At 44.7% G+C, this 27,881-nt stretch overlaps 1 protein-coding gene across 3 annotated transcripts in view; it reads right to left on the reverse strand.

Moving 5' to 3' along the window:
* CHRNB3 (cholinergic receptor nicotinic beta 3 subunit) overlaps positions 1–27,881 on the reverse strand; it is a 111,478-nt gene that overhangs the window by 14,713 nt on the left and 68,884 nt on the right. For all 3 annotated transcript variants that reach the window (XM_069743154.1, XM_069743156.1, XM_069743155.1), the window contains 2 exons: positions 18,077–18,121; positions 12,408–12,517 (listed from right to left, as the gene is read on the reverse strand). In XM_069743154.1, coding sequence (XP_069599255.1) covers positions 12,408–12,517; positions 18,077–18,121 — 155 coding nt within the window. The remainder of the gene's footprint in view (positions 1–12,407; positions 12,518–18,076; positions 18,122–27,881) is intronic.

The following is a 27,881-nucleotide window of genomic DNA, read 5'->3' on the forward strand; positions in this document are numbered from 1 at the left end:
GAATGAATGAATGAATGAATGAGAGAGAGAGAGACAACTGAAAATATGTCTTATATACTAGGTTCTTCAAAGTAGCCACCTTTTGCTTTGATGACTGCTTTGCACACTCTTGGCATTCTCCTGATGAGCTTCAAGAGGTAGTCACAGAAATGGTTTTCACTTCACAGGTGTGCCCTGTCAGGTTTAATAAATGTGATTTCTTGCCTTATAAATGGGGTTGGAACCATCAGTTGTGTTGTGCAGAAGTCTGGTGGATACACAGCTGATAGTCCTACTGAATAGACTGTTAGAATTTGTATTATGGCAAGAAAAAAGCAGCTAAATAAAAAAAAACGAGTGACCACCATCATAACTTTTAGAAATTAAAGTTAGTCAGTCCGAAAAATTGGGAAAACTTTGAAAGTGTCCCCAAGTGCAGTTGCAAAAACCATCAAGCGCTACAAAGAAACTGGCTCACATGAGGACCGCCCCAGGAAAGGAAGACCAAGAGTCACCTCTGCTTCTGAGGATAAGTATATCCGAGTCACCAGCCTCAGAAATCGCAGTTTAACAGCAGCTCAGTTCTAGCAGCAGACACATCTCTACAACAACTGTTAAGAGGAGACTTTGTGCAGCAGGCCTTCATGGTAAAATAGCTGCTAGGAACCACTGCTAAGGACAGGCAACAAGCAGAAGGGACTTGTTTGGGCTAAAGAACACAAGGAATGGACATTAGACCAGTGGAAATTGTAACAACCCTGCCAGCATCACTGCATGGCCTTCCATACCCCACTTGCCTGTTACATCAACTCACTCACCCAGTGCCATGCTGTGAGATCTGTCTACTGCCGGCTCCATGCCTTGTGCTTCATGGCTGCTTGCTCTGTGTACACTTTCTGTCTGTGTGCATAGGGGGGTGGCACCAGCAACTCCTGTTTCTTATTCAGTCTGTGTGCACATCCCTAAGGTGTCTCTGGCCAATAGCCTAGAGGCCGCTGATTCTTAAGGCGTCCTCACCCATTGGAGGATGCTGGAGCAAACTTACTTCCTTAGTCAGTACTTTGCTGCTGAGGTGTCTGGTCCTGTTTCTGTGTCCGCCATCCAGTGGGGAATAGTACCCTGGTCTGTGTTCGCCACCCAGTGGAGCGTCAAACCCTGGTCTGAATCTGTGTTCTGTTACTTCTGTGTCTGAACTCTGGTCTATGTCCATTCCTGTCTGTACTCTGGTTTATGTCTGTTCCTGTTCCTGCTTTGGTTGTTGCCATTCCCACTCTGCTGTGTGTATCTCTGCGCTACCTCTCTGCTCTGCTTGCCACTGTCTGCAGTTATGTGCTTCTCTGCTTTGCTCGCCACTATCTGTGGCTCTGTGCCTCTTTGCTTTGCTCACCACTACCTGTGGCTCTGTGGCTTCCCGCTTTTGGCTCTGCCTTTAGCATCTCCATCCTTAGCTCCTCCCTCTCCTTCTCTGCCTTTTCCCTCTTTACTTTTAGCTCTGCCTTCCTCTTCTCTTCTCTTAGCTCAGTCTTCTCCTTCTCTGCTCTTTCCTGTGTTTCTGTTCTTGGCTCCGCCTCCTGCTCCTAACTCCAACTCCTGTGGTTCTGCTTACCATCCGCTCTTGCGGCCTTGCTCTATCTCTGTTCTGCAACTTGCAGTACAGGTCTTTACTTGTCTCTTTATATTCACCAGTCTGAACAGGTCCCTACCAGTTTCCATATACCCTCTAGTCTGAACATGATCTTACCTGTCTGCCAGAGTGCCAGCTGTGCCCGTCTCCCTGCCTGCATCTCCATCAAGTCAGTCTGCCCGTCAGGGCCTCTGCCGTACCCATCCGTCAGCCGGTGTCACAGCCGTGCCTGCCTGCCTGTGTCTTGTCCCCCGGTGGGATCAGCATCCACAGTCAGACTCCACCCCGGAGTGGTACCTGGTAGCTACCTATTGCACAAGTCTGACCTCACCATCAGAGGCTCCAGCGAACACCTAGGAAGCTACTTAGTTACACCCCTTCCAGGGAAGTCTGGTCTGTTTTCCAGTGGGGCCACACCCTCGCATACCCGCGCCATTCAGTCTGGGCACTAGCATTACATAAATCTGTGCTTTGGTTTGATGAGTCCAAATTTGAGATCTTTGGTTCCAACCACCGTGTCTTTGTGCGACACAAAAAAGGTGAACGGATGTACTCTACATGCCTGGAGGAGGAGGTGTGATGGTGTGGGGGTGCTTTGCTGGTGACACTGTTGGGGATATATTCAAAATTGAAGGCATACTGAACCAGCATGGCTACCACAGTATCTTGCAACACCATGCTATACCATCCGGTTTGCGTTTAGTTGGACCATCATTTATTTTTCAACAGGACAATTGGAGCGCCCCCGTGGGCCGTGGGGTACTCGGTGCCGGGTCCTTCGGTTCTCAAGGGGGATGTCATGGTGGCTGACCCGGTCCGTGGCCCTTGGGAGGTCCAGTGTAAAAGGGGGAAAGGTCTTTAAAGGGGAAATGTTCGTAACGCCACCTGTGGTATTCGGTCAGGGTGACCGACGCTGCTCAGGGGTCCGCTGGGGTGATGTTATGGCAGATAGATGGTATACCTGTGTCCCCAGAGCTTCCCAGTGTGTAAGATGGTGGATGGTGTGAGGCGCAGTGAAGAACGAGGACACAAGGTTGCAGTCTCTTTACCTTTACTGAAGGCTTCAGCATCCACAGTCCAGAGCACCAGATCACAGGGCAGGCAGAGTCCGGCCGGTTTGGAGGTAAATCAAGAGTCCCCTTATCCAGGTGGAAATCAGTAGCCTTCCTCTAGCACCTGGGTGTTGTAGTACCTTATTGCTGAGCCTCTCATAAGGTCCTCACAACTGTTGTAGATGTTCTAGATGTTATGTCTCTCTCTGTCCCCCAGATGGATAGGACAAACCCGTATGACTGGTGGCTTGAGGCTTTTTACAGGGACTCTAGCACGCCCCAGCCTCCGAGAGTTGCCACCGTGCCTCCTGGGTATAGGGCGGATCAGTATCTTGCAATTAGCTGTCCTGCCAGTCTCTGGAGCAAGGCATAAAGGACTCAGTATTCCGGCTACCGGATCCTGCGCCTCAGAAGGAGGCAGCCTTTGCAGGGCAGAACTCCTTCTGGTTTCCACTCCTTTTGCTATGACTTCTTCTCACTCTCTACAGTACAGTTCTCTGTTCGAGTTCTTTCTTAGGAACTGCCGCACGTGGGGCAGGCGCAGCTCCTTGTCCTTCTGTCTAGGCCTCTGACAGGATCCCACCCCTGTCAGGGACCGACTACCTGAGTGGAGCTCAGCTAGCAACTGCCTGAGCCAAAGCCCAGCTAGTTTCTGCCTCACTTCCTATCCAGGCCACCAGTTTTACCTAATTGTGAAGAGTGCCCTAATAGGAGCATAGCTCCCCCTGGTGGACTGGAGTGTGAAATGTGTTGTATGCTTGTGTTACCTGGTAAAGAGATCTCCTTCATTGCCTCCAAACGTAACATCACTCCCCCCTAAAGGGAAATGACATTGCTGCAATGACCAGGACCCTGAGGCCCTGCACAATGACCCCTAACACACCTCCAGGCTGTGTAAGGGCTATTTGACCAAGAAGGAGAGTAATGGGGTGCTACGCCAGATGACCTGGCCTCCACAGTCACCAGACCTGAACCCAATCAAGATGGTTTGGGGTGAGCTGGACCGCAGAGTGAAGGCAAAAGGGCCAAAGAGTGCTAAGCATCTCTGGAAAAGCCTTCAAGATTGTTGGAAGACCATTTCTGGTGACTACCTCTTGAAGCTCATCAAGAGAATGCCAAGAGTGTGCAAAGCAGTCATCAAAGCAAAAGGTGGCTACTTTGAAGAACCTAGAATATAAGACATATTTTCAGTTGTTTCACACTTTTTTGTTAAGTATTATTATTATTATTATTATTATTATTATTTATTGTTATAGCGCCATTTATTCCATGGCGCTTTACATGTGAGGAGGGGTATACATAATGAAAACAAGTACAATAATCTTAAACAATACAAGTCATAACTGGTACAGGAGGAATGAGGACCCTGCCCGCGAAGGCTCACAATCTACAAGGGATGGGTGAGAATACAATAGGTTAGGGTTAACTATATAATTCCACATGTGTCAATTCATAGTTTTGATGCCTTCAGTGTGAATGTACAATTTTCATAGTCATGAAAAGACAGAAAAATCTTTAAATGAGAAGGTGTGTCCAAACTTTTGGTCTGTACTGTGTATATATATATATATATATATATATATATATATAATCTATAATATAACGCTGGGAGCGTCACTCTGTCCGAAGCCTTTATAGACTGCGCAGGCGCAAGCGCCGGCGCAGTCTGGCCCCCACAGAGTGACGCTCCCAGCAGATCGCGGTATGCGTAAGCACTGAACGCATACCGCGATCTCCACCGGAGAGTCGGGGACCGTGGACGCGCCAGGAGGGAGGGTAAGTATATTCACCAGTCCTCCGTTCCAGCGCTGCGTGCGGCTCCGTCTCCCGGCTCCTCTGCTGTGACAGAGTCCAGTCACAGGCAGAGGAGCCGGAGTGTGTGTTCAAGAAAATGGCGCCGGAAAGCGCGGACTGCGCAGGCGCCAATTCCTGCTGCCGGAATCGGCGCCTGCGCAGTCCGCGCTTTCCGGCGCCATTTTCTTGAAGACACACTCCGGCTCCACTGCAGGTGTGTCTTCAAGAAAATGACGCCGGAGAGCGCGGACTGCGCAGGCGCTGATTCCTGCTGCCGGAATCGGCGCCTGCGCAGTCCGCGCTTTCCGGCGCCATTTTCTTGAAGACACACCTGCAGTGGAGCCGGACGATAGGTGAGTATGGTATTTTTTTTTTTATATGGCAGCAGCATACGGGGGCATATAATACAATAGTGGCACAGGATGGGAGCAGCACATGACAGAATGGTCGCAGGATGGCAGCAGCACATGACAGAACGGGCGCAGGATGGCAGCAGCGCATGACAACAGGCGCAGGATGGCAGCAGCACATGACAGAACGGGCGCAGGATGGCAGCAGCACATGACAGAACGGGCGCAGGATGGCAGCAGCGCATGACAGAACGGGCGCAGGATGGCAGCAGCGCATGACAGAACGGGCGCAGGATGGCAGCAGCGCATGACATAACGGGCACAGGATGGCAGCAGGATGGGAGCAGCACATGACAGAACGGGCGCAGGATGGCAGCAGCGCATGACAGAACGGGCGCAGGATGGGAGCATCGCATGACAGAACGGGCGCAGGATGGCAGCAGCACATGACAGAACGGGCGCAGGATGGCAGCAGCGCATGACAGAACGGGCACAGGATGGCAGCAGCCCATGACAGAACGGGCGCAGGATGGCAGCAGCACATGACAGAACGGGCGCAGGATGGCAGCAGCGCATGACAGAACGGGCGCAGGATGGCAGCAGGATGGGAGCAGCACATGACAGAACGGGCGCAGGATGGCAGCAGCGCATGACAGAACGGGGGCGCAGGATGGGAGTAGCACATGACAGAACGGGCACAGGATGGCAGCAGCACATGACAGAATGGGCGCAGGATGGTAGCAGCGCATGACAGAACGGGCGCAGGATGGCAGCAGCCCATGACAGAACGGGCGCAGGATGGCAGCAGCCCATGACAGAACGGGCGCAGGATGGCAGCAGCACATGACAGAACGGGGGAAGGATGGCAGCAGCGCATGACATAACGGGCGCAGGATGGCAGCAGGATGGGAGCAGCACATGACTGAACGGGAGCAGGATGGCAGCAGCACATAACAGAACGGGCGCAGGATGGCAGCAGCACATGACAGAACGGGCGCAGGATGGCAGCAGCACATGATGGAGACCATATACCAATATAAATGCTCGCCACCCGGGCGTAGAACGGGTTCAATAGCTAGTATATATATATATATATATATATATATATATATACACAGTTAGGGCCAGAAATATTTGGACAGTGACACAAGTTTTGTTATTTTAGCTGTTTACAAAAACATGTTCAGAAATACAATTATATATAATATGGGCTGAAAGTGCACACTCCCAGCTGCAATATGATAGTTTCCACATCCAAATCGGAGAAAGGGTTTAGGAATCATAGCTCTGTAATCCATAGCGTCCTCTTTTTCAAGGGACCAAAAGTAATTGGACAATGGACTCTAAGGGCTGCAATTAACTCTGAAGGCGTCTCCCTCGTTAACCTGTAATCAATGAAGTAGTTAAAAGGTCAGGGGTGGATTCCAGGTGTGTGGTTTTGCATTTGGAAGCTGTTGCTGTGAGCAGACAACATGCGGTCAAAGGAACTCTCAATTGAGGTGAAGCAGAACATCCTGAGGCTGAAAAAAAAGAAAAATCCATCAGAGAGATAGCAGACATGCTTGGAGTAACAAAATCAACAGTTGGGTACATTCTGAGAAAAAAGGAATTGACTGGTGAGCTTGGGAACTCAAAAAGGCCTGGGCGTCCACGGATGACAACAGTGGTGGATGATCGCCGCATACTTAATTTGGTGAAGAAGAACCCGTTCACAACATCAACTGAAGTCCAGAACACTCTCAGTGAAGTAGGTGTATCTGTCTCTAAGTCAACAGTAAAGAGAAGACTCCATGACAGTAAATACAAAGGGTTCACATCTAGATGCAAACCATTCATCAATACCAAAAATAGACAGGCCAGAGTTAAATTTGCAGAAAAACACCTCAAGAAGCCAGCTCAGTTCTGGAAAAGTATTCTATGGACAGATGAGAGAAAGATCAACCTGTACCAGAATGATGGGAAGAAAAAAGTTTGGAGAAGAAAGGGAACGGCACATGATCCAAGGCACACCACATCCTCTGTAAAACATGGTGGAGGCAACGTGATGGCATGGGCATGCATGGCTTTCAATGGCACTGGGTCACTTGTGTTTATTGATGACATAAGAGCAGACAAGAGTAGCCGGATGAATTCTGAAGTGTACCGGGATATACTTTCAGCCCAGATTCAGCCAAATGCTGCAAAGTTGATTGGACGGCGCTTCATAGTACAGATGGACAATGACCCCAAGCATACAGCCAAAGCGACCCAGGAGTTCATGAGTGCCAAAAAGTGGAACATTCTGCAATGGCCAAGTCAATCTCCAGATCTAAACCCAATTGAGCATGCATTTCACTTGCTCAAATCCAGACTTAAGACGGAAAGACCCACAAACAAGCAAGACCTGAAGGCTGCGGCTGTAAAGGCCTGGCAAAGCATTAAGAAGGAGGAAACCCAGCGTTTGCTGATGTCCATGGGTTCCAGACTTAAGGCAGTGATTCCCTCCAAAGGATTTGCAACAAAATATTGAAAATAAAAATATTTTGTTTGGGTTATGTTTATTTGTCCAATTACTTTTGACCTCCTAAAATGTGGAGTGTTTGTAAAGAAATGTGTACAATTCCTACATTTTCTATCAGATATTTTTGTTCAACCCTTCAAATTAAACGTTACAATCTGCACTTGAATTCTGTTGTAGAGGTTTCATTTCAAATCCAATGTGGTGGCATGCAGAGCCCAACTCGCGAAAATTGTGTCGCTGTCCAAATATTTCTGGCCCTAACTGTAGATGTAGCAATTACCGGAATTGGTGACAGCCATACGCAGGCATGCCGTGGGGATCAAGGACACCACAGAGCAGTGTTCAGCCGCTCACCGAAAACAGAGGAAGCGGAAACCCTGTGGAACGCAACCTGAGTTCTGGATGTGGTTGCCATGGTATGCGCAGATGCATAAAGAATTTGTCGAGAAGTTTGGATGATCCGGTTAGTGCGCACCGGAAATGAAGGAGACAAGGTCACTGTCTTTTTAATACTGCCCTTCTCTTTTTATATTTTCTGTGACTTGTATATCCCTTGGCTATTTAAAAGGGTGGTGCCCTCTTTTTTTGGACTTCAGTATTACAATATCAGGACAATTCATATAATGGGAGACATGCAGCCATGATGCTTCAGTGTGAGAAAAGTGCATCTAGTCATGCTAACCTATAAATCCTGCAAATAAACCTAATAGATACAGTATGATCCACATGCGTTATACTGTAATCAATTTGTGATAGCAAAGATTTAACATTTACCTGCCACCGGATGTCAGATTGTAGTGATGGGGTGAATTAGCACTGTGTCCCTCCGCCCCGAAGTGCGTTTCACCCAGCTTCTTTGGTTTGGAGAGATGAAGTGCTAATTCACCCCATCACTACAATCTGACATCCCTCAATTTTCAGCACCTTTTTTGAGTTTTTAATTATTTGTTTAAATTACTTAATGAAATATATTTTTTAGTATGGATTTGTATATTCACTTCTCTGATGATACTGGGCAACACCTGCTCGGGGCTTGGTTATAGTACATAAATATTGAAGTGGTTTCCTCATGAGGTTTTTTTAACACAATGATTTTTTTGTGATAAAGATTTTTTTCTATGCATTAAAGAATAGTGGCAGAATGGTGGACATAACACCATTTATTCCTCATCCTTGTATAGATATATCTATACTAGGATGGGGGATATATATCAGGATGGGGATATAAATACCAAGACGGAGCCCAGGATAAGGGACATATACAGGTGCTTCTCACAAAACTAGAATATCATCAAAAAGTTAATTTATTTCAGTCATTACAGAGTGATTTATTTCAAGTGTTTATTTCTGTTAATGTTGATGATTATGGCTTACAGCCAATGAAAACCCAAAAGTCATTATCGCAGTAAATTAGAATACTTTATAACACCAGCTTGAAAAATTATTTTAAAATCCGAAATGTTGGCCTAGTGAAATGTATCTTCAGTGAATGCACTCAATACTTGGTCGGGGCTCCTTTTGCATCAATTACTGCATGAATGCGGCGTGGCAAGGAGGTGATCAGAGTGTGGCACTGCTGAGGTGTTATTGAAGTCCATGTCCTTGATACATCTGTGTGTGGTGGCTCTTGAAGCAATGACTCCATCAGCACTCCACTCCTTGAGAATCTCCCCCAAAATTTTAATGGCCCTTTCTTAACAATCCTTTCAAGGTTGCGGTTATCCCGGTTGCTTGTGCACCTTTTTCTACCACAATTTTTCATTGGCTGTAAGTCATAATCATCAACATTAACAGAAATAAACACTTGAAATAGATCACTCTGTTTGTAATGACTCTACATAATATATGAGTTTCACTTTTTGTATTGAAGAACTGAAATACATTAACTTTTTGATGATATTCTAATTTAGTGAGAAGCACCTGTATATACCAGGATGTGGCCAGGAAGGGGAACATATACAATATACCAGGATGGAGGACATATATACATTTATACCAGGGTGGGACCAGGATTAGGAACATATATACCAGGATGAAAGACACAGTCATGACCAAAAGTGTTGGCACCCTTGAACTTGTTCCAGAAAATGAAGTATTTCTCCCAGAAATTATTGCAATTACACATGATTTGTTATGCACCTATTTATCTCATTTGTGTGTATGGGAAAAACACTAAAAAATGAGAAAAAAAGACAAATTGGACATAATTTCACACAAAACCCCCAAAATGGTCGGGACAAAATTTTTGGCACCCTTAACTTAATATTTAGTTGCACACCCTTTGGAATAAATAACTGCAACCAATTGGTTCCTATAACCATCAACAAACTTCTTATAAGTCTCAACTGTAATTTTGGGTCATTCTTCTTTTGTAAACTGCTCCAGGTCTCTCATATTTGAAGGGTACCTACACCCAACAGCAATTTTAAGATCTGTCGACAGATGTTTAATTGGATTTAGATCCAGACTCATTGCTGGCCACTTCAGAACTCTCCAGAATTATGTTTCCACATCCATTTCTGGGTGCTTGTTAAAGTATGTTTGGGGTGAATGTCCTCCTCGAAAACCCATGACGTAGGACACAAACCCAGCTTTCTGACTCTGGGCACTACATTGCAGCCCAAAATACTTTGGTAATCTAGATTTTATGATGCCTTGCACACAGTGAAGGCATCCAGTGCCAGAGGCAGCAAAACCACCCTAAAACATATTTTAACGTACACCATGTTTGACTGTAGGTACTGTGTTCTTTTCTTTATAGGCCTCATTCTGTTTTCGGTAAACAGTAGAATGATGTGCTTTACTAAACATCTCTATCTTGGTTTCATCTATCCACAAGATGCTTTCACAGAAGGAGTTTGGCTTACTAACATACATTTTGGCAAACTGCGGTTTAGCTTTTTTATATCTTTGCGTCTTTGTAACTTTACTGGGGCTGCTTATCCACCATTCAGACTTTCCTACATTGCAGCCTTTCATCAATTTTTCTCTGATGTCCATGTCCAGGGAGATTAGCTACAGTGCCATCGGTTGTAAACTTCGTGATTATGTTGTGCATCGGGACAACGGAACATCAAGATCTCTGTAGATTGACTTGTAATCTTAAGATTGGCGATATTTTTCAAAAATTTTGGTTCTCAAGTCCTCAGACTGTTCTCTTCTCTTTCTGTTCTCCATGTTTACTGTGGCAACTTCTCCCCTTTCTATCTGATCTCAGGTGTGATTTTCATATTATCCCACCTGTTACTTGCCACAGATGAGTTTGAATGAGAAGCACATGTTTGAAGCAAAGTTTTTTTTTTTTTGGAAAGCTGCTAACAATTTTGTCTGGCTCATTTATGGGGTTTTGTGTGAAATTATGTGCAATTAGATTTTTTTTCTCTGTTTTTGTATTGTTCCAATACTCACAAAGGAAATAATCATGTGCACAACAAAACGTGTAATTGCAATAATTTTCTGGGAGAAATACTTCATTTTCGGGAATAATTTCAAGGGTGCCAACACTATTGCTCTATATACAGGGTGGAGCGCGGTAATTTGCATGGTTTTAAATAGTGTATCTGGCAAATGTCGACCTTCGCTATCCACACACTGCTGCATACGTTTTCTGAAGTTTTCATGAACTCTAACAAGCATGTCCACTGGTATTCTGCCAATTTCAGCTTCAATATTGTTCCTTAGGTCTTCCAAGGTGTTGGGACGGTTGATATACACCTTAGACTTCAGGTAACCCCAAAGGAAAAAATCGCATGGGGCTAAATCTGGTGAGCGTGCTGGCCAGTTCACATCTCCCCTCAAAGAGATAAGCCGTCCAGGAAACATTTGCCTCAAACAATTCATGGTAACCCTCGCTGTGTGTGCAGTGGCACCATCCTGTTGGAACCATGTATCCTCTAGTTCCATTGCCTCAAGAGCCGGCTGAAAATAATCCTGTATCATAGACAAGTACCGTTCGGAGTTCACAGTTATGGCACGACCATTATCCTGAAAAAAGTAAGGACCAATAATGCCTACTCGTGATATGGCGCACCACACAGTGACGCGGTCCGAATGCAGAGGTCTCTCGTGAACTTCTCTGGGGTTTGTTTCACTCCAGTAACGCATATTTTGTTTGTTTACACACCCACTGAGGTGAAAATGTGCCTCATCAGAAAAAAACACAATTGCGTCACGGGGTATCGTTGCTAACATGTCTTCACAAGAGGTCCGCCGTGTCAAATAGTCCCATGCTGACAAATGTTGGACCACGCACATTTTATACGGGTGAAAATTCAGTTCATCATGAAGAATCCGGTGGAGAGAACGTCTTGAAATGCCAAGAGCAAATGATTGCTTCCGAGCAGAGCGTTTCGGAGATTGCAGTACTGCTGCTCTAACTCTCTCAATGTTTTGTGGTGTTGTAATCCTTCTCTCAGGTCCCCTTCGTACACATGACACATTCCCTGCTGTTCTGAATGCATTCACCCAATTTACAATTGATTGCCGTCCAGGAACACGTCCGCGTGGAGGAACAGCGAATTGTAAACGAAAAGCACGCTGCACTGCAATGATCGAGTGGGCATTTGAAAAATACGCTTCAACACAAAATGACCTCTCCTCACGTGTCCACTGCATGATGGCAACTGAAAGGCAGAGGAATACAAATCTCCCATCAGCCACTGTAAGCCACACCCACTCTCCCCTCTCTTCGACCGACAGTGCCGCCACAGCATGCAGTGCAAAAAAGCAAATTACCGCGCTCCACCCTGTATATACCAGGATGGGGCCAGGATAATGGACATACATGCCATACATGCCAGGATGCAGGACATATATAAATACCAGGATGGGGGGGCCGGTCTAAATCTTGCACCGGGGCCCCTCAGACTCTAGTTACGCCAATGCGCATACTGATCCTTTTCACTGTCCCCATAGGTATATCTCATAAGTATACATTATATCCCTGTACTTCCTAGTAATTACCAGCTCTGCTACGATGAGAGAGGCAAAGATTCTTAGTTGGAAATGCATGACATTAATAAAATCACGAGATATTGAGCCATTTCTCTTGCTTCATTTACCCTTGGTACACTGAATATGACACATGATTTGATGTATATTCTTCTTACTTTTCAAACAGGACAATATCAGGAAGCCACAACGATTCCGAAGGTACTCGGATGTAATTAATCCCCCCATAGTCTCTAGGATTCCATTGCAATTTTAAATCCATCCATTCCTATGGCAAAGACAAAAGTAATAATCGTGGGCAACACAATGCAAAATAGTAATGTCATCTTTGATACAACTTCTAAATGAGCAGAATATGCTTCTAATGACATGTATGTAAACTAAAACTAAAATCACTAGTTGCCTCCTTAACGTAATCTGCAGAGGGTATCTGATATCCAGAGACTGCTTGGTAGATCCAGTAGTTTGTATCAGTTCCATGTTTATGTAGTTTTATTTTTTTTTGGTCTTTAAAGGGTTAATCCAGTTATCAAAAATTCATGCCATATCCTTAAAGGGGTTTTCCACTTTTAGAAGACAAAACCCAATATGACCAGATAGTAGTAAAAAATGGATATCGTATTCATCCTGCCCTGTTCCAGTGCCAGCTCCTCACTACCATTCCTGTGTCTGTTTTGGCTGCAGCGGTGATGTCACAACTACAGTCCACATCACCTCTGCAGCCAGTCACTGAGCTTATCCCCTTAACGTCCAATGATGGGCATAGCCCGTCATGGCCTGGTGTCATTTCCTGCACCAGGACGGGCTATGCCCGTCATGCATTTAAACTGTCACTATATGTAAACACACAGTGACACTTCAGTACCAACAGCTGTCTGTGACAGCTGAGGCACAGAAAAAGGTGCAGGGACCCATGCCGTCGGTCCCTGCACCCAGATTGCTGTGATCGGTCAATCTGACAGACCGATCACAGCATGAAATATCAGCACTTCCTGCCCGATGAGTGCAGCAGCTCAGCACTGCGAGTGGCCAAGCGTCTGCCCTAACCTCCAGGAGCGGAGTCAGCGCAACCCCTGGCTGTTAGCCTCCTAAATACTGCGATCGAGTGCAATTGCAGCATTCAGGAGTGAGGCAGAGGGACGGGAACTCCCTCTGCCTTCAGATCGGCGTCCCCATGATGTCATCACGGGGGCCCAATAGTTGCCATGGTGACCTGGGCTTGTCATGACAACCCCTGCGCCACCAAGCTACAGAAAGCTTCTAAGACCATGCTCTGCACAACGCAAGCGTGAAACCAGCCTTAGATTGAAACCCCAAAGTAAGTGCTCAGCATAGAGCGCTGGATAAATGTGATCCCAAATGTTATGAAAAATGTACCTAATGAAAGCTTCAACTCAATCCACAAAAAAGCAAGTCCCCACTCAGGTCTGTCATCTATTAATGGAAATATAGTGGGCTTCCACGTTACTGGTAGCACAAAGGCTCTTGAAAAGCAAAATGGCTCCTTGCCCCCTAAAGGAAAATTCAGCAAATTCTGTGCTTCCAAATTCAAATGCCCCCTCCCTTCTGAGCCCCAGTGTGCCTAATCCACATTTAGCGTTCACATTTGGCAGGGTTATAATTGCCAAAATGGGATCGCTTGAAGGGGGATTGTGCTCTCTAGCACCTAGGGGCTCTGTATATGGAGTCCACAAACTGTTCTAGGAAAACCTGCGCTCCAGGAGGCAAATAGCGTTCTGTACATACCAAGTATCTCCATATGGCTAAGCAGTACTGTACAGCCACATATGGGGTATTTCTATATTCAGCAGAAATTGTGGGACAAATTCTGGTGCCAATTTTAACCACTTCTTGTGTGAAAATGTAAAATCTGGGGCTAAAACAACATTTTTGTAGTTAAAATGTAGTTATTTTTTCCTCACTGCCGAATGGTATAAAATTCTGTGTCCCAACTATGGGGTCAAAATGATCACTGCAACTAGAATTATTTATCCAGAGGTGTATTTTGTAAAATAGGGTCACTTATGTGGAGTCCTGCTGTTCTGGCACCTCAGGTTGCTCTCCCAGTGGGTCATGGCACCCTCAAACCATAATAGCAAAATCTGCACTATAATGTGGCACTCCTTCCCTATTGAGCTTTGCACTGTGCCTCAAAAGTAGTTTTCACCCACACATGGGGTATTGGCACACTATGTGTGGGAAAAAAAGTGATCATAAAGTACAATATGTCACGAAAAAATAATCTCAGAATCAGTGGAATCCGTTGAAGCGTTCCAGAGTTATAACCACTTAAAGGGACACTGTCACCTGAATTTGGAGGGAACAATCTTCAGCCATGGAGGCGGGGTTTTTGGGTGTTTGATTCACCCTTTCCTTACCCGCTGGCTGCATGCTGGCTGCAATATTGGATTGAAGTTCATTCTCTGTCCTCCATAGTACACGCCTGCGCAAGGCATGATTGCACCTTGTGCAAGCATGTACTACGGAGGACAGAGAATGAACTTCAATCCAATATTGCAGCCAGCATGCAGCCAGCGGGTAAGGAAAGGGTGAATCAAACACCCAAAAACCCCGCCTCCATGGCTGAAGATTGTTCCCTCCAAATTCAGGTGACAGTGTCCCTTTAAAGAGACAGTGGTCAGATTTCAAAATCATCAAAATCTGGTCGTTAACCTACAAAGTAGCTTGGTCATTAAGGGGCTAAAGTGACATCACTTGAAAAAGACGCTTGTTTTTTTCAGTTGAAAAAGACACTAGATCACCTTTGAAACGTATAAATGGAAATAAAAAACATTTAACTCATCTTGGTCCTGTGCATTCTTCATTACATCAGCCCAGCATGGTATCGTTTTATTGTCCAAATTCGCCTACTCGCTCTTTGTTTCTGTTATATGAAGGGCTGGGGTCCATTTTTCAAAAGTTGAAAATCCCTTTAAAATCTGCAAGGATCTGATCCTCTTCAAGTAAATTTAACAACGCTGCAATTCTAAATCAAGTCACCGCTAAAAGAATATTGTTGTGAAGTACAAGGCGTTGTAATTATTGTTGCTTATAAAATGCCAACAAGTAGTATTCTGTAAAAAAAAAAGTGTCCCTTTATTTATTCCCTTTTTAAATATTTGCCACGTTTATAGTTCTAGGTATCAAACCAATCGATACAAGAGAACAACAATTTGGGTAAGACCATATTCACACGTTCAGTGTTTGGTCAGTATTTTATATCATTTTTCACCCACGCTAAGTTTTGGCTTACAAATACTGATGTAACATATTGACCAAATACTAAACATGTGAGCATGGTCTAAATCTAAAATACAGTTTTAAAATGGTCATATCATTTACTGAAGGCAATAAGTTATATAAGGTTAGGTTCACTTTAAAGTTTGCAGTTTTTCTGTTTTCAGATGGGTTATGGTCTGGGGTTTGTCCACAGGGCTAGTGAGGAGCCTGAGATCAGTGTAAAGCAGGATATAGGCTGTATAAATAGAAGAAATGTATTTTTTTCTCCCCATCTTTAAAACTGTGCTGGTTCCATCATGCAATAGACAGGGCCTGTAGTATTAAAGGGAATCTGTCAGCAGGTTTTTGCTATGTAATCTGAGGACAGTATGAGGTAAAGTCTGAGACATTGATTTCAGTGATGGGTCACTTATTAGGCCGTGTGCTGTTGTTCCGATCATTGCTTTATCAGCAGGAGATTATCACTGCTGTACTAGCAGTCCGTGTACCTCCTAGTCTAATCCCGCCCCCAGCACTGATAAGCAGCTCATTGTCAATAGACAATGTACATAGAAAGCTGTGGTGTGGGCAGGGTCACCTTTCTCATCTCTGCTAATCTATAGCAGAGAAAACTCTGATTCTGTCACAAGTGCTGCACCCAGTAAACTAAGTGATACATCTGTAACATAGCATAGAGTGGTAGCCATGGGTGAGGTACTCATCTTCTACACCCCGGTAAGCTACAGAAAAATGGGATCCTGTCGATGTGTGTGCAGTCATGTTTCTGTTGTGGACACCTCCTAGTTTGGCTCTAGCACGCTTTGCACGGCGCCAGTCCCCTTTGACCCCACGGTACGGAGACCATACCGGTTTGTAAAAACAAAGTCCTTTTTACTGACAACCAAACTTATGTACAGACAGTAGCAGGAATTGAGCTAGCTGGGTTTTACTGTACAGTACAGACAGGTGCATTCCCGGTGGTTATGGACAGTGTCACAGTTGGTGAAATAGAGATTACTGTAGAATTGCAGATTAAGTTGAGGATCTCCATCCTTTCCTAGTATAGCATCACCTAAAGCAATGCTTTTCGCTGTGACCACTACACTTCAACTACACTTCTTTAGAACCACATTATTAGGACGCAGCTCTGGCTGTCACCTTACTAAACATACCCCAGCCTTGCTGACTCTGTCTCTCAGCTTCCAAGATCTGGCCAACACTTAGGGTACCGTCACACTAAGCAATGCTGCAGCGATACCGACAATGATGTCGATCGCTGCAGCGTCGCTGTTTGGTCGCTGGAGAGCTGTCACACAGACAGCTCTCCAGCGACCAATGATCCCGAGGTCCCCGGTAACCAGGGTAAACATCGGGTTACTAAGCGCAGGGCCGCGCTTAGTAACCCGATGTTTACCATGGTTACCAGCGTAAACGTTAAAAACACAAACACTACATACTTACATTCCGGTGTCTGTCCTCCGGCGCTCTGCTTTCCTCTGCACTGTCAGCGCCGGTCAGCCGGAAAGCAGAGCGGTGACGTCACGGCTGTGCTTTCCGGCTGGCCGGCGCTGACACAGGATGCAGGAGGAGTGCAGAGAAGCACAGCACCGGGGACAGACAGCTGAAGGTAAGTATGTACTGTTTGTTTTTTTAACGTTTACTAAGCGCGGCCCTGTGCTTAGTAACCCGATGTTTACCCTGGTTACCAGTGAAGACATCGCTGGATCGGCGTCACACACGCCGATCCAGCGATGTCAGCAGGAGATCCAGCGACGAAATAAAGTTCTGGACTTTCCTCAGTGACCAACGACATCACAGCAGGGGCCTGATCGTTGGTCGCTGTCACACAGAACGATTTCCTTAACGATATCGTTGCTACGTCACAAAAAGCAACGATATCGTTAACGATATCGTTATGTGTGAAGGTACCTTAAGACGTTCCCAAAAGTCCCTTAAAGACCTTCCTAGAAGCTTTAAGAAGAACTCTGCCACCACTGGAATTCTCTTGCTCTGTCACCATCTTCCTGATTTCTTCACACACATGCCCGGTGATGATAACCATCCTCTCAGGGTGTCCTTTCTCCTTCTACGCTGTCACTTACGACTCAAACAGGAAATGCTAAACTGGCCACTAGTACTCCTACCCAACCCTGGGCCGGCCCTACAGTTAACTCTGTCATTGTCACACCTGACTAGGAGGAACTGCAGCCTCCAGGAGGATAACACATACAATACAGTACATTTTCATATGTTTAAAATAACAGGGGTTTCCAGAGGGCTGCAACATCATCCTCTCCACCCATACACAGCGAATCAGGATCTCTTTTCCTACATTATGACACTCTCAGATGAGGTAGCAAAAACCTGCTGACAGATTCCTTTTAAATGAGGTATGTCAGTCTATCATCCAAGTGTCCATCTCATGAAATCACAACATAAACGTCATGAATTACCATGTGATTTCTGTGACTTCTCTTTAATGGGGTAGTGGTGTGGGTCTCAGTGCCATAAAATATGAGCAGGTGTGACAAAAATTGCACCCCATTTTCCCTCAGATATTTTCAGTAAGTTTGGCTAAACTCTGTATATAAGGAATTATTTCCATTACCTGTCTCAGCCACACATTTGTAGTCATCAGTTGCTTTTTTTCATCCTGCCAGAAACATGAATGAAAATCAGTGTTATTGGACCAAAAAGGTGCACAGTGTTTGCTATTAACTGTATGGCATGTCCTATACACTAAGTTTAAAATCCGACAATGATTTTTTGGTGAGATTTTTACGCTGTGTATTTTTGCAGCGTCTTACAGTTACAGCAAAGTAGATGGGATTTACGGTAAATTTCATGCTTACTGAGCTTCTTTATGCTCCGTAAACTCACCTGACGTGCGTGACGAAATCCGTAACATGTAACATGTAACAGACTTCTCCCGAATATCCCCCATCCTCTGGAATTCTCTGCCGCAACACGTCCGACTATCAACCACATTCGGATCCTTCAGACGGAACCTGAAAACCCATCTCTTCAGGAAAGCCTACAGCCTGCACTGACCCCGCTGCCTCCTCATCACTACCGAAGCTACCACCTCACCAACACCGGAGCTCCTACAACCCTCAACCTACTGTCTCCTTCCCCACTATCCTGTAGAATGTAACCCCGCAAGGGCAGAGTCCTCGACCCTCTGTATCAGTCTGTAATTGTTAGTTTGCTTACTGTAAGTGATATCTGTATTTTGTATGTAACCCCTTTTCATGTACAGCACCATGGGATCAATGGTGCTATATAATATAAATAATATTATAATGTCAATCTCTCTTGCGGGTACACTGAAATTTATGTGCAGATTTTCCCAATAGATTTGCATCAGAGGTGGAAATTCCGAAGGAAAAAAATGCATATGCGGAAAAGCACTAAAAGCACGTGTAATCCACACATGACTTTTAGTAAAGTTTTGTTAGGCTGGCGTCACACTACTGTAAAATATGAGCGAGTGCTATGCGACAAAATATCGCATAGAACTTGGACCAGTGTTAATCTGTGGGGCAGCTTAAATCAACATTTATTTTCTCGGGCGTATTCAGGCTGCGTGTAAAATCGCAGCATGCTGCGATTGTCACCAAGACTCGGCCAAGACTCGCCAATGCAAGCCTATGAGTGCGAGAAAAAAAATCGCACAGCACTCGGACCATGCGAGTGCTGTCCGATCTTTACGCACCGATGTCCTTTGAAAAGCTGGCAATTCATGTGCCGCATACAGTGAAATCACAGCGTGCCAGGTTAGAATAGAATAGACAGAATAGATATTTACACATAGAATACATATACCGTATTTTTCAGACTATAAGACGCACAGGACCATAAAACACCCCCCCAAATTTTTAGTAGGAAAATAGGTAAAAAAAAAATAATGTGTCAAATGGGGGTCCGTCTTACAGTCCGAATTCAGCTTACCAGGGAAGGGATTGGAACAGGTGGTGAAGTGGTCACAGGGGTCGTTCGGTGGTCCAGGCTGGTGCAGTGGCCTCCAGGAAATCCCATCCCAGGCTGGTGCGGTGACAGTGCTCTGTGTTGCGGCAGTGATCTTTGTGGTGGCGGTGCTTTGTGGGGTGGCTGGGCTCTGTTGGGTGGCTGGGCTCTGTGGGGTGCCTGGGCTCTGTAGAATGGCAGGGCGGCAGCGCTCTGTGGTGGTGTGGTGGTGACGGGGCTCTGTGGGGTGCCTGGGCTCTGTGGGGTGCCTTGGCTCTGTGGGGTGCCTGGGCTCTGTGGGGTGCCTGGGCTCTGTGTGGTGGTTGGGCTCTGTAGAATGGCAGGGTGACAGCGCTCTGTGGTGGTGTGGTGACGGGGCTCTGTGGGGTGCCTGGGCTCTGTGAGTTGCCTGGGCTCTGTGGGGTGGCGGGGCGGAAGCGGTCTGCGGGGTGGCAGCGCTCCGTGGTGGTGTGGTGGTGATTAGGCTCTGTGGTAGTGGCGGGGCTCCGCTCCACTGGCATTTCATCAAAGCCCAGAAGCCCTCACAGCTACGCTGCTGCGATGCGGTGGCTCCAGGAAAATGGCCGCCGTGGGCAGTGCATGCTCAGATTCTGATCTCGTTGCCGAGATCTGAATCTGAGCATGCACCATCCCAGGCGGCCATTTTGCCGGAGACCACCACACCGCATCGAAGCAACGGAGCTGTGGGGGCTTTCAGACTTTCACAAAATGCCGGTGGAGCGGAGCCCCCCCACTACCACAGAGCCCCGCCACCAGCCTGGGATGGGAGACTGCATCGGGACCGCCACTGCCACAGGATTTGTAAGCATCGAAGAAACAGAAAGCAGCACAGCCTGATAACGAGAAACAGTGTGGATTTGTAAGCATATTCCACCAAAAGATGCACCCCCATTTTCCCCAAAAATTTTGGGGGAAAAAGGTGCATTTTATGGTCCGGAAAATACAGTATATATAGATGTCAGTAACACACATATATATATGTATTTATATTGCATAGATAGATAGAAGAAAAGCCGGCAATTCATGTACCCTGTACTGTAAAATCACTTAAGGAGCCGACAGGATAGAAGAGATAGATTACATACAGTAAATACATATAGAATAGATACTTATGTAGATGTCTGTGACAAATACAATTAGTACAATGTGTGTGCTGCTTACTGTACATGTCATTAATGAAAGGTTAATTTTCGGAAAAAATGGCGTGGGCTCCCACACAATTTTTTGGAACCAGCAGAGGGAAAGCTGTCGGCTGAGGGCCATGTTTATAGCCTGGGAAGGGGGTAATACCCATGAAGCATACCAGGCTATTAATATTAGCTCACAACTGTAGACTTAGCATTTACTAGCTATTAAAGTGGGGGAACACTAAAAAAAGATTACGTGTGGTCCCCTATAATTAATAATCAGCAAAGGCTTTGCAGACAGCTGTGGGCTGATATTAATAGCCTAGGAAAGGGCCATGGATACTGGCTAAAAACATCTGCTTTCAGCCACCCCAGAAAAGGCGCAACTTTAATTCTGGCAAGTAGCCTCGCTCTTCCTACTTGCCCTGTAGGTTAGTAATGAAGAGGCATCAAAAAGATGCCCCCATTATTAACCCCATAGTCACATTGTAAGGAAAAAACACAGACACCCAGAAAAAAGTCCTTTGATAGAATGACACAGACTCCTTTAATAATCTTAATTAAACCATATTTACGACCTCACCCACATCATCTGCAAAAGATTTAAAAAACAAACACCAATTTTCCTCACATTTGTCCAACAACAGGTCCAGCTCTGCTACATCTAGATGTCAGACTACATGATGCGACAATGCTGCCTGTCATGCAGCCGAGAAACTGAGCACCGTGTACTCAGTGTCTCTCTTAGAACTCCTATTACCTATCTGACGGCACCGCAAGCGTGAAAAAGTTCTCCTGCTTGCGTTGCTGCCTGACAATCCTGCGAGTTCACGGCCAATGAACTCACTTCACCTTTCTGACATCAGCGCGAGCGCCGTGGGACTGATTTTTCATATGTTTAGTGTGACTCCGGCCTCAAAGCCTAATACCAAGAAGAATAAAAAAACTGACAATTGATCTACAGAGAACATAAAGTAATAACCTGTGGTTGCTGTCCTTGTGACCAGTGTTTAAAACTGTTTTTTTTTCTAAACTCTGTTGCAGATTTGCCCATGGATTTGCAAGAAAACATGTTGCTTGTGCACCTTTTTCTCCCACACTTTTTTTTCCTTCCACTCAACTGTCCATTAACCCCTTTACCCCCAAGGGTGGTTTGCACGTTAATGACCGGGCCAATTTTTACAATTCTGACCACTGTCCCTTTATGAGGTTATAACTCTGGAACGCTTCAACGGATCCCAGTGATTCTGACATTGTTTTCTCGTGACATATTGTACTTCATGACAATGGTAAAAATTCTTTGATAGAACCTGCGTTTATTTGTGAAAAAAACGGAAATTTGGCAAAAAGTATGAAAATTTCGCAATTTTCCAACTTTGAATTTTTATGCAATTAAATCACAGAGATATGTCACACAAAATACTTAATAAGTAACATTTCCCACATGTCTACTTTACATCAGCACAATTTTGGAACCAAAATTTTTTTTTTTTAGTGAGTTATAAGGGTTAAAAGTTGACCAGCAATTTCTCATTTCTACAACACCATTTTTTTTTAGGGACCACATCTCATTTGAAGTCATTTTGAGGGGTCTATATGATAGAAAATACCCAAGTGTGACACCATTCTAAAAACTACACCCCTCAAGGTGCTCAAAACCATATTCAAGAAGTTTATTAACCCTTCTGGTGCTTCACAGGAATTTTTTGAATGTTTAAATAAAAATGAACATTTAACTTTTTTTCACAAAAAATTTAATTCAGCTCCAATTTGTTTTATTTTACCAAGGGTAACAGGAGAAAATGGACCCCAAGCATTGTTGTACAATTTGTCCTGAGTACGCCAATACCCCACATATGGGGGTAAACCACTGTTTGGGCGCATGGCAGAGCTCGGAAGCGAAGGAGCGCCATTTGACTTTTCAATGCAAAATTGACTAGAATTGAGATGGGACGCCATGTTTCGTTTGGAGAGCCCCTGATGTGCCTAAACATTGAAACCCCCCACAAGTGACACCATTTTGGAAAGTAGACCCCCTAAGGAACTTATCTAGAGGTGTGGTGAGCACTTTGACCCACCAAGTGCTTCACAGAAGTTTATAATGTAGAACCGTAAAAATAAAAAAATCATATTTTTTCACAAAAATTATCTTTTCGCCCCCAATTTTTTATTTTCCCAAGGGTAAGAGAAGAAATTGGACCCCAAAAGTTGTTGTAAAATTTGTCCTGAGTACGCTGATAGCCCATATGTGGGGGTAAACCACTGTTTGGGCGGATGGGAGAGCTCGGAAGGGAAGGAGCGCCGTTTGACTTTTCAATGCAAAATTGACAGGAATTGAGATGGGACGCCATGTTGCGTTTGAAGAGCCACTGATGTGCCTAAACATTGAAACCCCCCACAAGTGACACCATTTTGGAAAGTAGACCCCCTAAGGAACTTATCTAGAGGTGTGGTGAGCACTTTGACCCACCAAGTGCTTCACAGAATTTTATAATGCAGAGCCGTAAAAATAAAACAAAATTTTTTTCCCACAAAAATTATTTTTTTAGCCCCCAGTTTTGTATTTTCCCGAGGGTAACAGGAGAAATTGGACCCTAAAATTTGTTGCCCAATTTGTCCTGAGTACGCTGATACCCCATATGTTGGGGTAAACCCCTGTTTGGGCACACGGGAGAGCTCGGAAGGGAAGAAGCACTGTTTTACTTTTTCAACGCAGAATTGGCTGGAATTGAGATCGGACGCCATGTCGCGTTTGGAGAGCCCCTGATGTGCCTAAACAGTGGAAACCCCACAATTATAACTGAAACCCTAATCCAAACACACCCCTAACCCTAATCCCAACAGTAACCCTAACCACACCTCTAACCCTGACACACCCCTAACCCTAATCCCAACCCTATTCACAACTGTAAATGTAATCTAAACCCTAACTGTAACTTTAGCCCCAACCCGAACCCTAACTGTAGCCCTAACCCTAACCCTAGCCCTAACCCTAACCCTAACCCTAGCCCTAACCCTAACCCTAACCCTAGCCCTAACCCTAACCCTAACCCTAGCCCTAACCCTAGCCCTAACCCTAGCCCTAACCCTAACCCTAGCCCTAACCTTAACCCTAGCCCTAACCCTAGCCCTAACCCTAGCCCTAACCCTAATGGGAAAATGGAAATAAATACATTTTTTAATTTTATCCTAACTAAGGGGGTGATGAAGGGGGGTTTATTTACTTTTATAGCGGGTTATTTAGCGGATTTTTATGATTGGCAGCCGCCACACACTGAAAGACGCTTTTTATTGCAAAAAATATTTTTTGCGTTACCACATTTTGAGAGCTATACTTTTTCCATATTTTGGTCCACAGAGTCATATGAGGTCTTGTTTTTTGTGGGACGAGTTGACGTTTTTATTGGTAACATTTTCGGGCACGTGACATTTTTTGATCGCTTTTTATTCCGATTTTTGTGAGGCAGAATGACCAAAAACCAGCTATTCATGAATTTCTTTTGGGGGAGGCGTTTATACCGTTCCGCGTTTGGTAAAATTGATAAAGCAGTTTTATTCTTCGGGTCAGTACGAATACAGCGATACCTCATTTATATCATTTTTTTATGTTTTGGCGCTTTTATACGATAAAAACTATTTTATAGAAAAAATAATTATTTTTGCATCGCTTTATTCTCAGGACTATAACTTTTTTTTTTTTTGCTGATGATGCTGTATGGTGGCTCGTTTTTTGCGGGACAAGATGACGTTTTCAGCGGTACCATGGTTATTTATATCTGTCTTTTTGATCGCGTGTTATTCCACTTTTTGTTCGGCGGTATGATAATAAAGCGTTGTTTTTTGCCTCGTTTTTTTTTTTTCTTACGGTGTTTACTGAAGGGGTTAACTAGTGGGCTAGTTTTATAGGTCGGGCCGTTACGGACGCGGCTATACTAAATATATGTACTTTTATTGTTTTGTTTTTTTTATTTAGATAAAGAAATGTATTTATGGGAATAATATTTTTTTTTTTTTCATTATTTTGGAATATTTTTTTTTATTTTTTTTTACACATTTGAAATTTTTTTTTTTTACTTTTTTACTTTGTCCCAGGGGGGGGGGACATCACAGATCGATGATCTGACAGTTTGCACAGCACTCTGTCAGATCACCGATCTGAGAGCAGTGCAGGCTGCTTCACAGTGCCTGCTCTGAGCAGGCTCTGTGAAGCCACCTCCCTCCCTGCAGGACCCGGATCCGCGGCCATCTTGGATCCGGGGCTCGAGCAGGCAGGGAGGGAGGTAAGACCCTCGCAGCAACGCGATCACATCGCGTTGCTGCGGGGGGCTCAGGGAAGCCGGGGGTTAATGTGCCGGGGGCGGTCCGTGACCGCTCCTGGCACATAGTGCCGGATGTCAGCTGCGATAGGCAGCTGACACCCGGCCGCGATCGGCGGCGCTCCCCCCGCGAGCGCCGCCGATCGCACTGGATGTACTATCCCGTCCATGGTCATGGGGGCCCACCCCACCTCGACGGGATAGTACGTCCCATGTCAGAAAGGGGTTAATATGCTTGGATACAGCACTCTGTGAACAGACAGCTTCTTTAGCAATAACCTTTTGTGGCTTACCCTCCTTGTGGAGTGTGTCAGTCACTGCCTTCTGGACATCTGTCAAGTCAGCAGCCTTCCCCATGATTGTGAAACCTACTGAGACAGACTACGGGACCTTTTTAAGCTATTAGGAAGCCTTTGCAGGTGTTTTTTGATAATTATTCTAACTTACTGAGATAATGAATTTTGGGTTTTCATTGGCTGTAAGCCATAATCATGAACATTAACAGAAATAAACACTTGAAATAGATCACTGTTTGTAATGACTATATAATATACGAGTTTCACGTTTTGTGTTGAAGAACTGAAATAAATTAACTTTTTGATGATATTCTAATTTTGTGAGAAGCAACTGTACATCACAGATCTGCACTGACCCATAGTATAACATTATAGAAAAAGATTTATCCAGAAAGGTAAAAGTAAAACTTCACATTTATTTATAACTCATTAAAAGGGTATATCAAATGCTCACTGAGGAATCAGGAGAAAATAACGAGCAATGCGTTTCGACTGTGAGGTCTTAACCTTTTTAATGACCTTGGGATTTTTTGTTTTTCCGTGTTCGTTTTTCACTCCCCTCCTTCCCAGAGCCATAACTTTTTTATTTTTCCGTCAATTTGGCCATATGAGGGCTTATTTTTGCGGGATGAGTTGTACTTTTGAACAACATCATTGGTTTTAGCATGTCGTGTACTAGAAAACGGGGAAAAAAATCCAATTGCGGTGAAATTGCAAAAAAAGTGCAGTCCCACACTTGTTTTTTGTTTGGCCTTTTTGCTAGGTTCACTAAATGCTAAAACTGACCTGCCATTATGATTCTCCAGGTCAGTACGAGTTCATAGACACCTAACATGACTAGGTTATTTTTTACCTAAGTGGTGAAAAAAAGTTCCAAACTTTGCTAAAAAAAAAAAAAAAAAAATGGCGCCATATTCCGATACTCGTAGCGTCTCCATTTTTCATGATCTGGGGTCGGTTGAGGGCTTATTTTTTGCGTGCCGAGATGACGTTTTTAATGATAGCATTTTGGTGCAGATACGTTATTTTGATCGCCCGTTATTGCATTTTAATGCAATGTCGTGGCGACCAAAAAAACTTAATTCTGGCATTTCTAATTTTTTTATCGCTACGCCGTTTAGTGATCAGGTTAATGCTTTTTTTTAATTGATAGATCGGACGATTCTGAAAGCGGCAATACCAAATATGTGTACATTTGATTTTTTTTTTATTGATTTATTTCGATTGGGGCGAAAGGGGGTGATTTAAACTTTTATATTTTTTTTATTTTTTTCACATTTTTTGTAACTTTTTTTTTTTCACTTCTGCCATGCTTCAATAGCCTCCATGGGAGGCTAGAAGCAGGCACAGCATGATCACCTCTGCTACATAGCAGCGATCTGCTGTTCGCGGCTATGTAGCAGAATATCAGGTGTGCTGTGAGCGCCGACCACAGGGTGGCACTCACAGCTACCGGCGATCAGTAACCATAGAGGTCTCAAGGACCTCTATAGTTACAAGGTACAAGCATCGCCCACCTCCGATCATGTGACGGAGGTCGGCGATGCCGTCATTTCCGGCCTACCGGCCAGAAGCGATAGTTAAATGCCGCTGTCTGCGTTTGACAGCGGCATTTAACTAGTTAATAGGTGCGGGCAGATCGCGATTCTGCCCGCGCCTATTATGGGCACATGTCAGCTGTTCAAAACATAGGTTCAGTCTTTCCTCCAAAAGACAAAAAACCACTAGAGATCCTCTCTCCAGCCTTGCTGAACACAGACTAACCACATGAAAGCCAGCCCATTATGAAAATTAGCTTAACCCCTCATGGCACTTAGTGTGCTGGAGGAAAATATTCACATCACTGATGCCATTAAGCATAGTGACACAGCTCCCCTCCAGTACTTTACCAGTGACTTTGTCACTTTCACAGATCTGTTAGTTTTTCTTTATGAAGCCCTCCTACTCTGCACTTATTACCTGTATTAATTGCACCTGTTTGACCTTGTTACCTGTATAAAACACACAATCAATCACCCTCCAACTTATCCACCATGGTCAAGACCAAAGAACTGTCTAAAGACATCAGGGACAAAATTGGAGAAAAGCAAAAGTCTGGAATGGGCTGCAGGACAATAGGCAAGCAGCTTGGTGAGAAGGAATTGAGAGGTCTGTAATTTTTAACGTATGTACACTTCAACTTTGGGAGACAGAATCTTAATCGTAAAAAAAATCCAGAAAATCACATTGTACGATTTTTACAATTAACTTGAAATAAGTATTTGGTCCAATAGAAAAACAAAACAATTTAATGCAACAAAATGCAATTTAATTATGTAAAAATCATACAATGTGATTTGCTGGATTTTTTTAACCTCTTCGCAACCTTAGACGTAGCCAATACGCCTTGGTTGGCAGGTACTTACCGACCTTAAATGCACTGGGTACGTTATGGATAAAATTCGTTACCGCTACTGCTGGTGCAGTGATTGCTTCCCTGTGCCTGCGCCATCTTGAAGCAGGGCACATGGCATCATTGCCCTGGGGGGGTGTCGCTGCCACTCCACAACTACGATCGCTGTGATTGGCTGTTCAATTCTGAACAGCCAATCGTAGGGTTTTCAGTGTTTCTGGCAATGAGATTTTTGGAAATACTGAAGTCCAGCCTACAATTGTTGCTGTAAGAGCACCAATCATAGACTGTAGCC

Source organism: Ranitomeya imitator, chromosome 1 (genome assembly GCF_032444005.1).
Source record: "Ranitomeya imitator isolate aRanImi1 chromosome 1, aRanImi1.pri, whole genome shotgun sequence".
NCBI classification, from domain to species: Eukaryota; Metazoa; Chordata; class Amphibia; order Anura; family Dendrobatidae; genus Ranitomeya; species Ranitomeya imitator.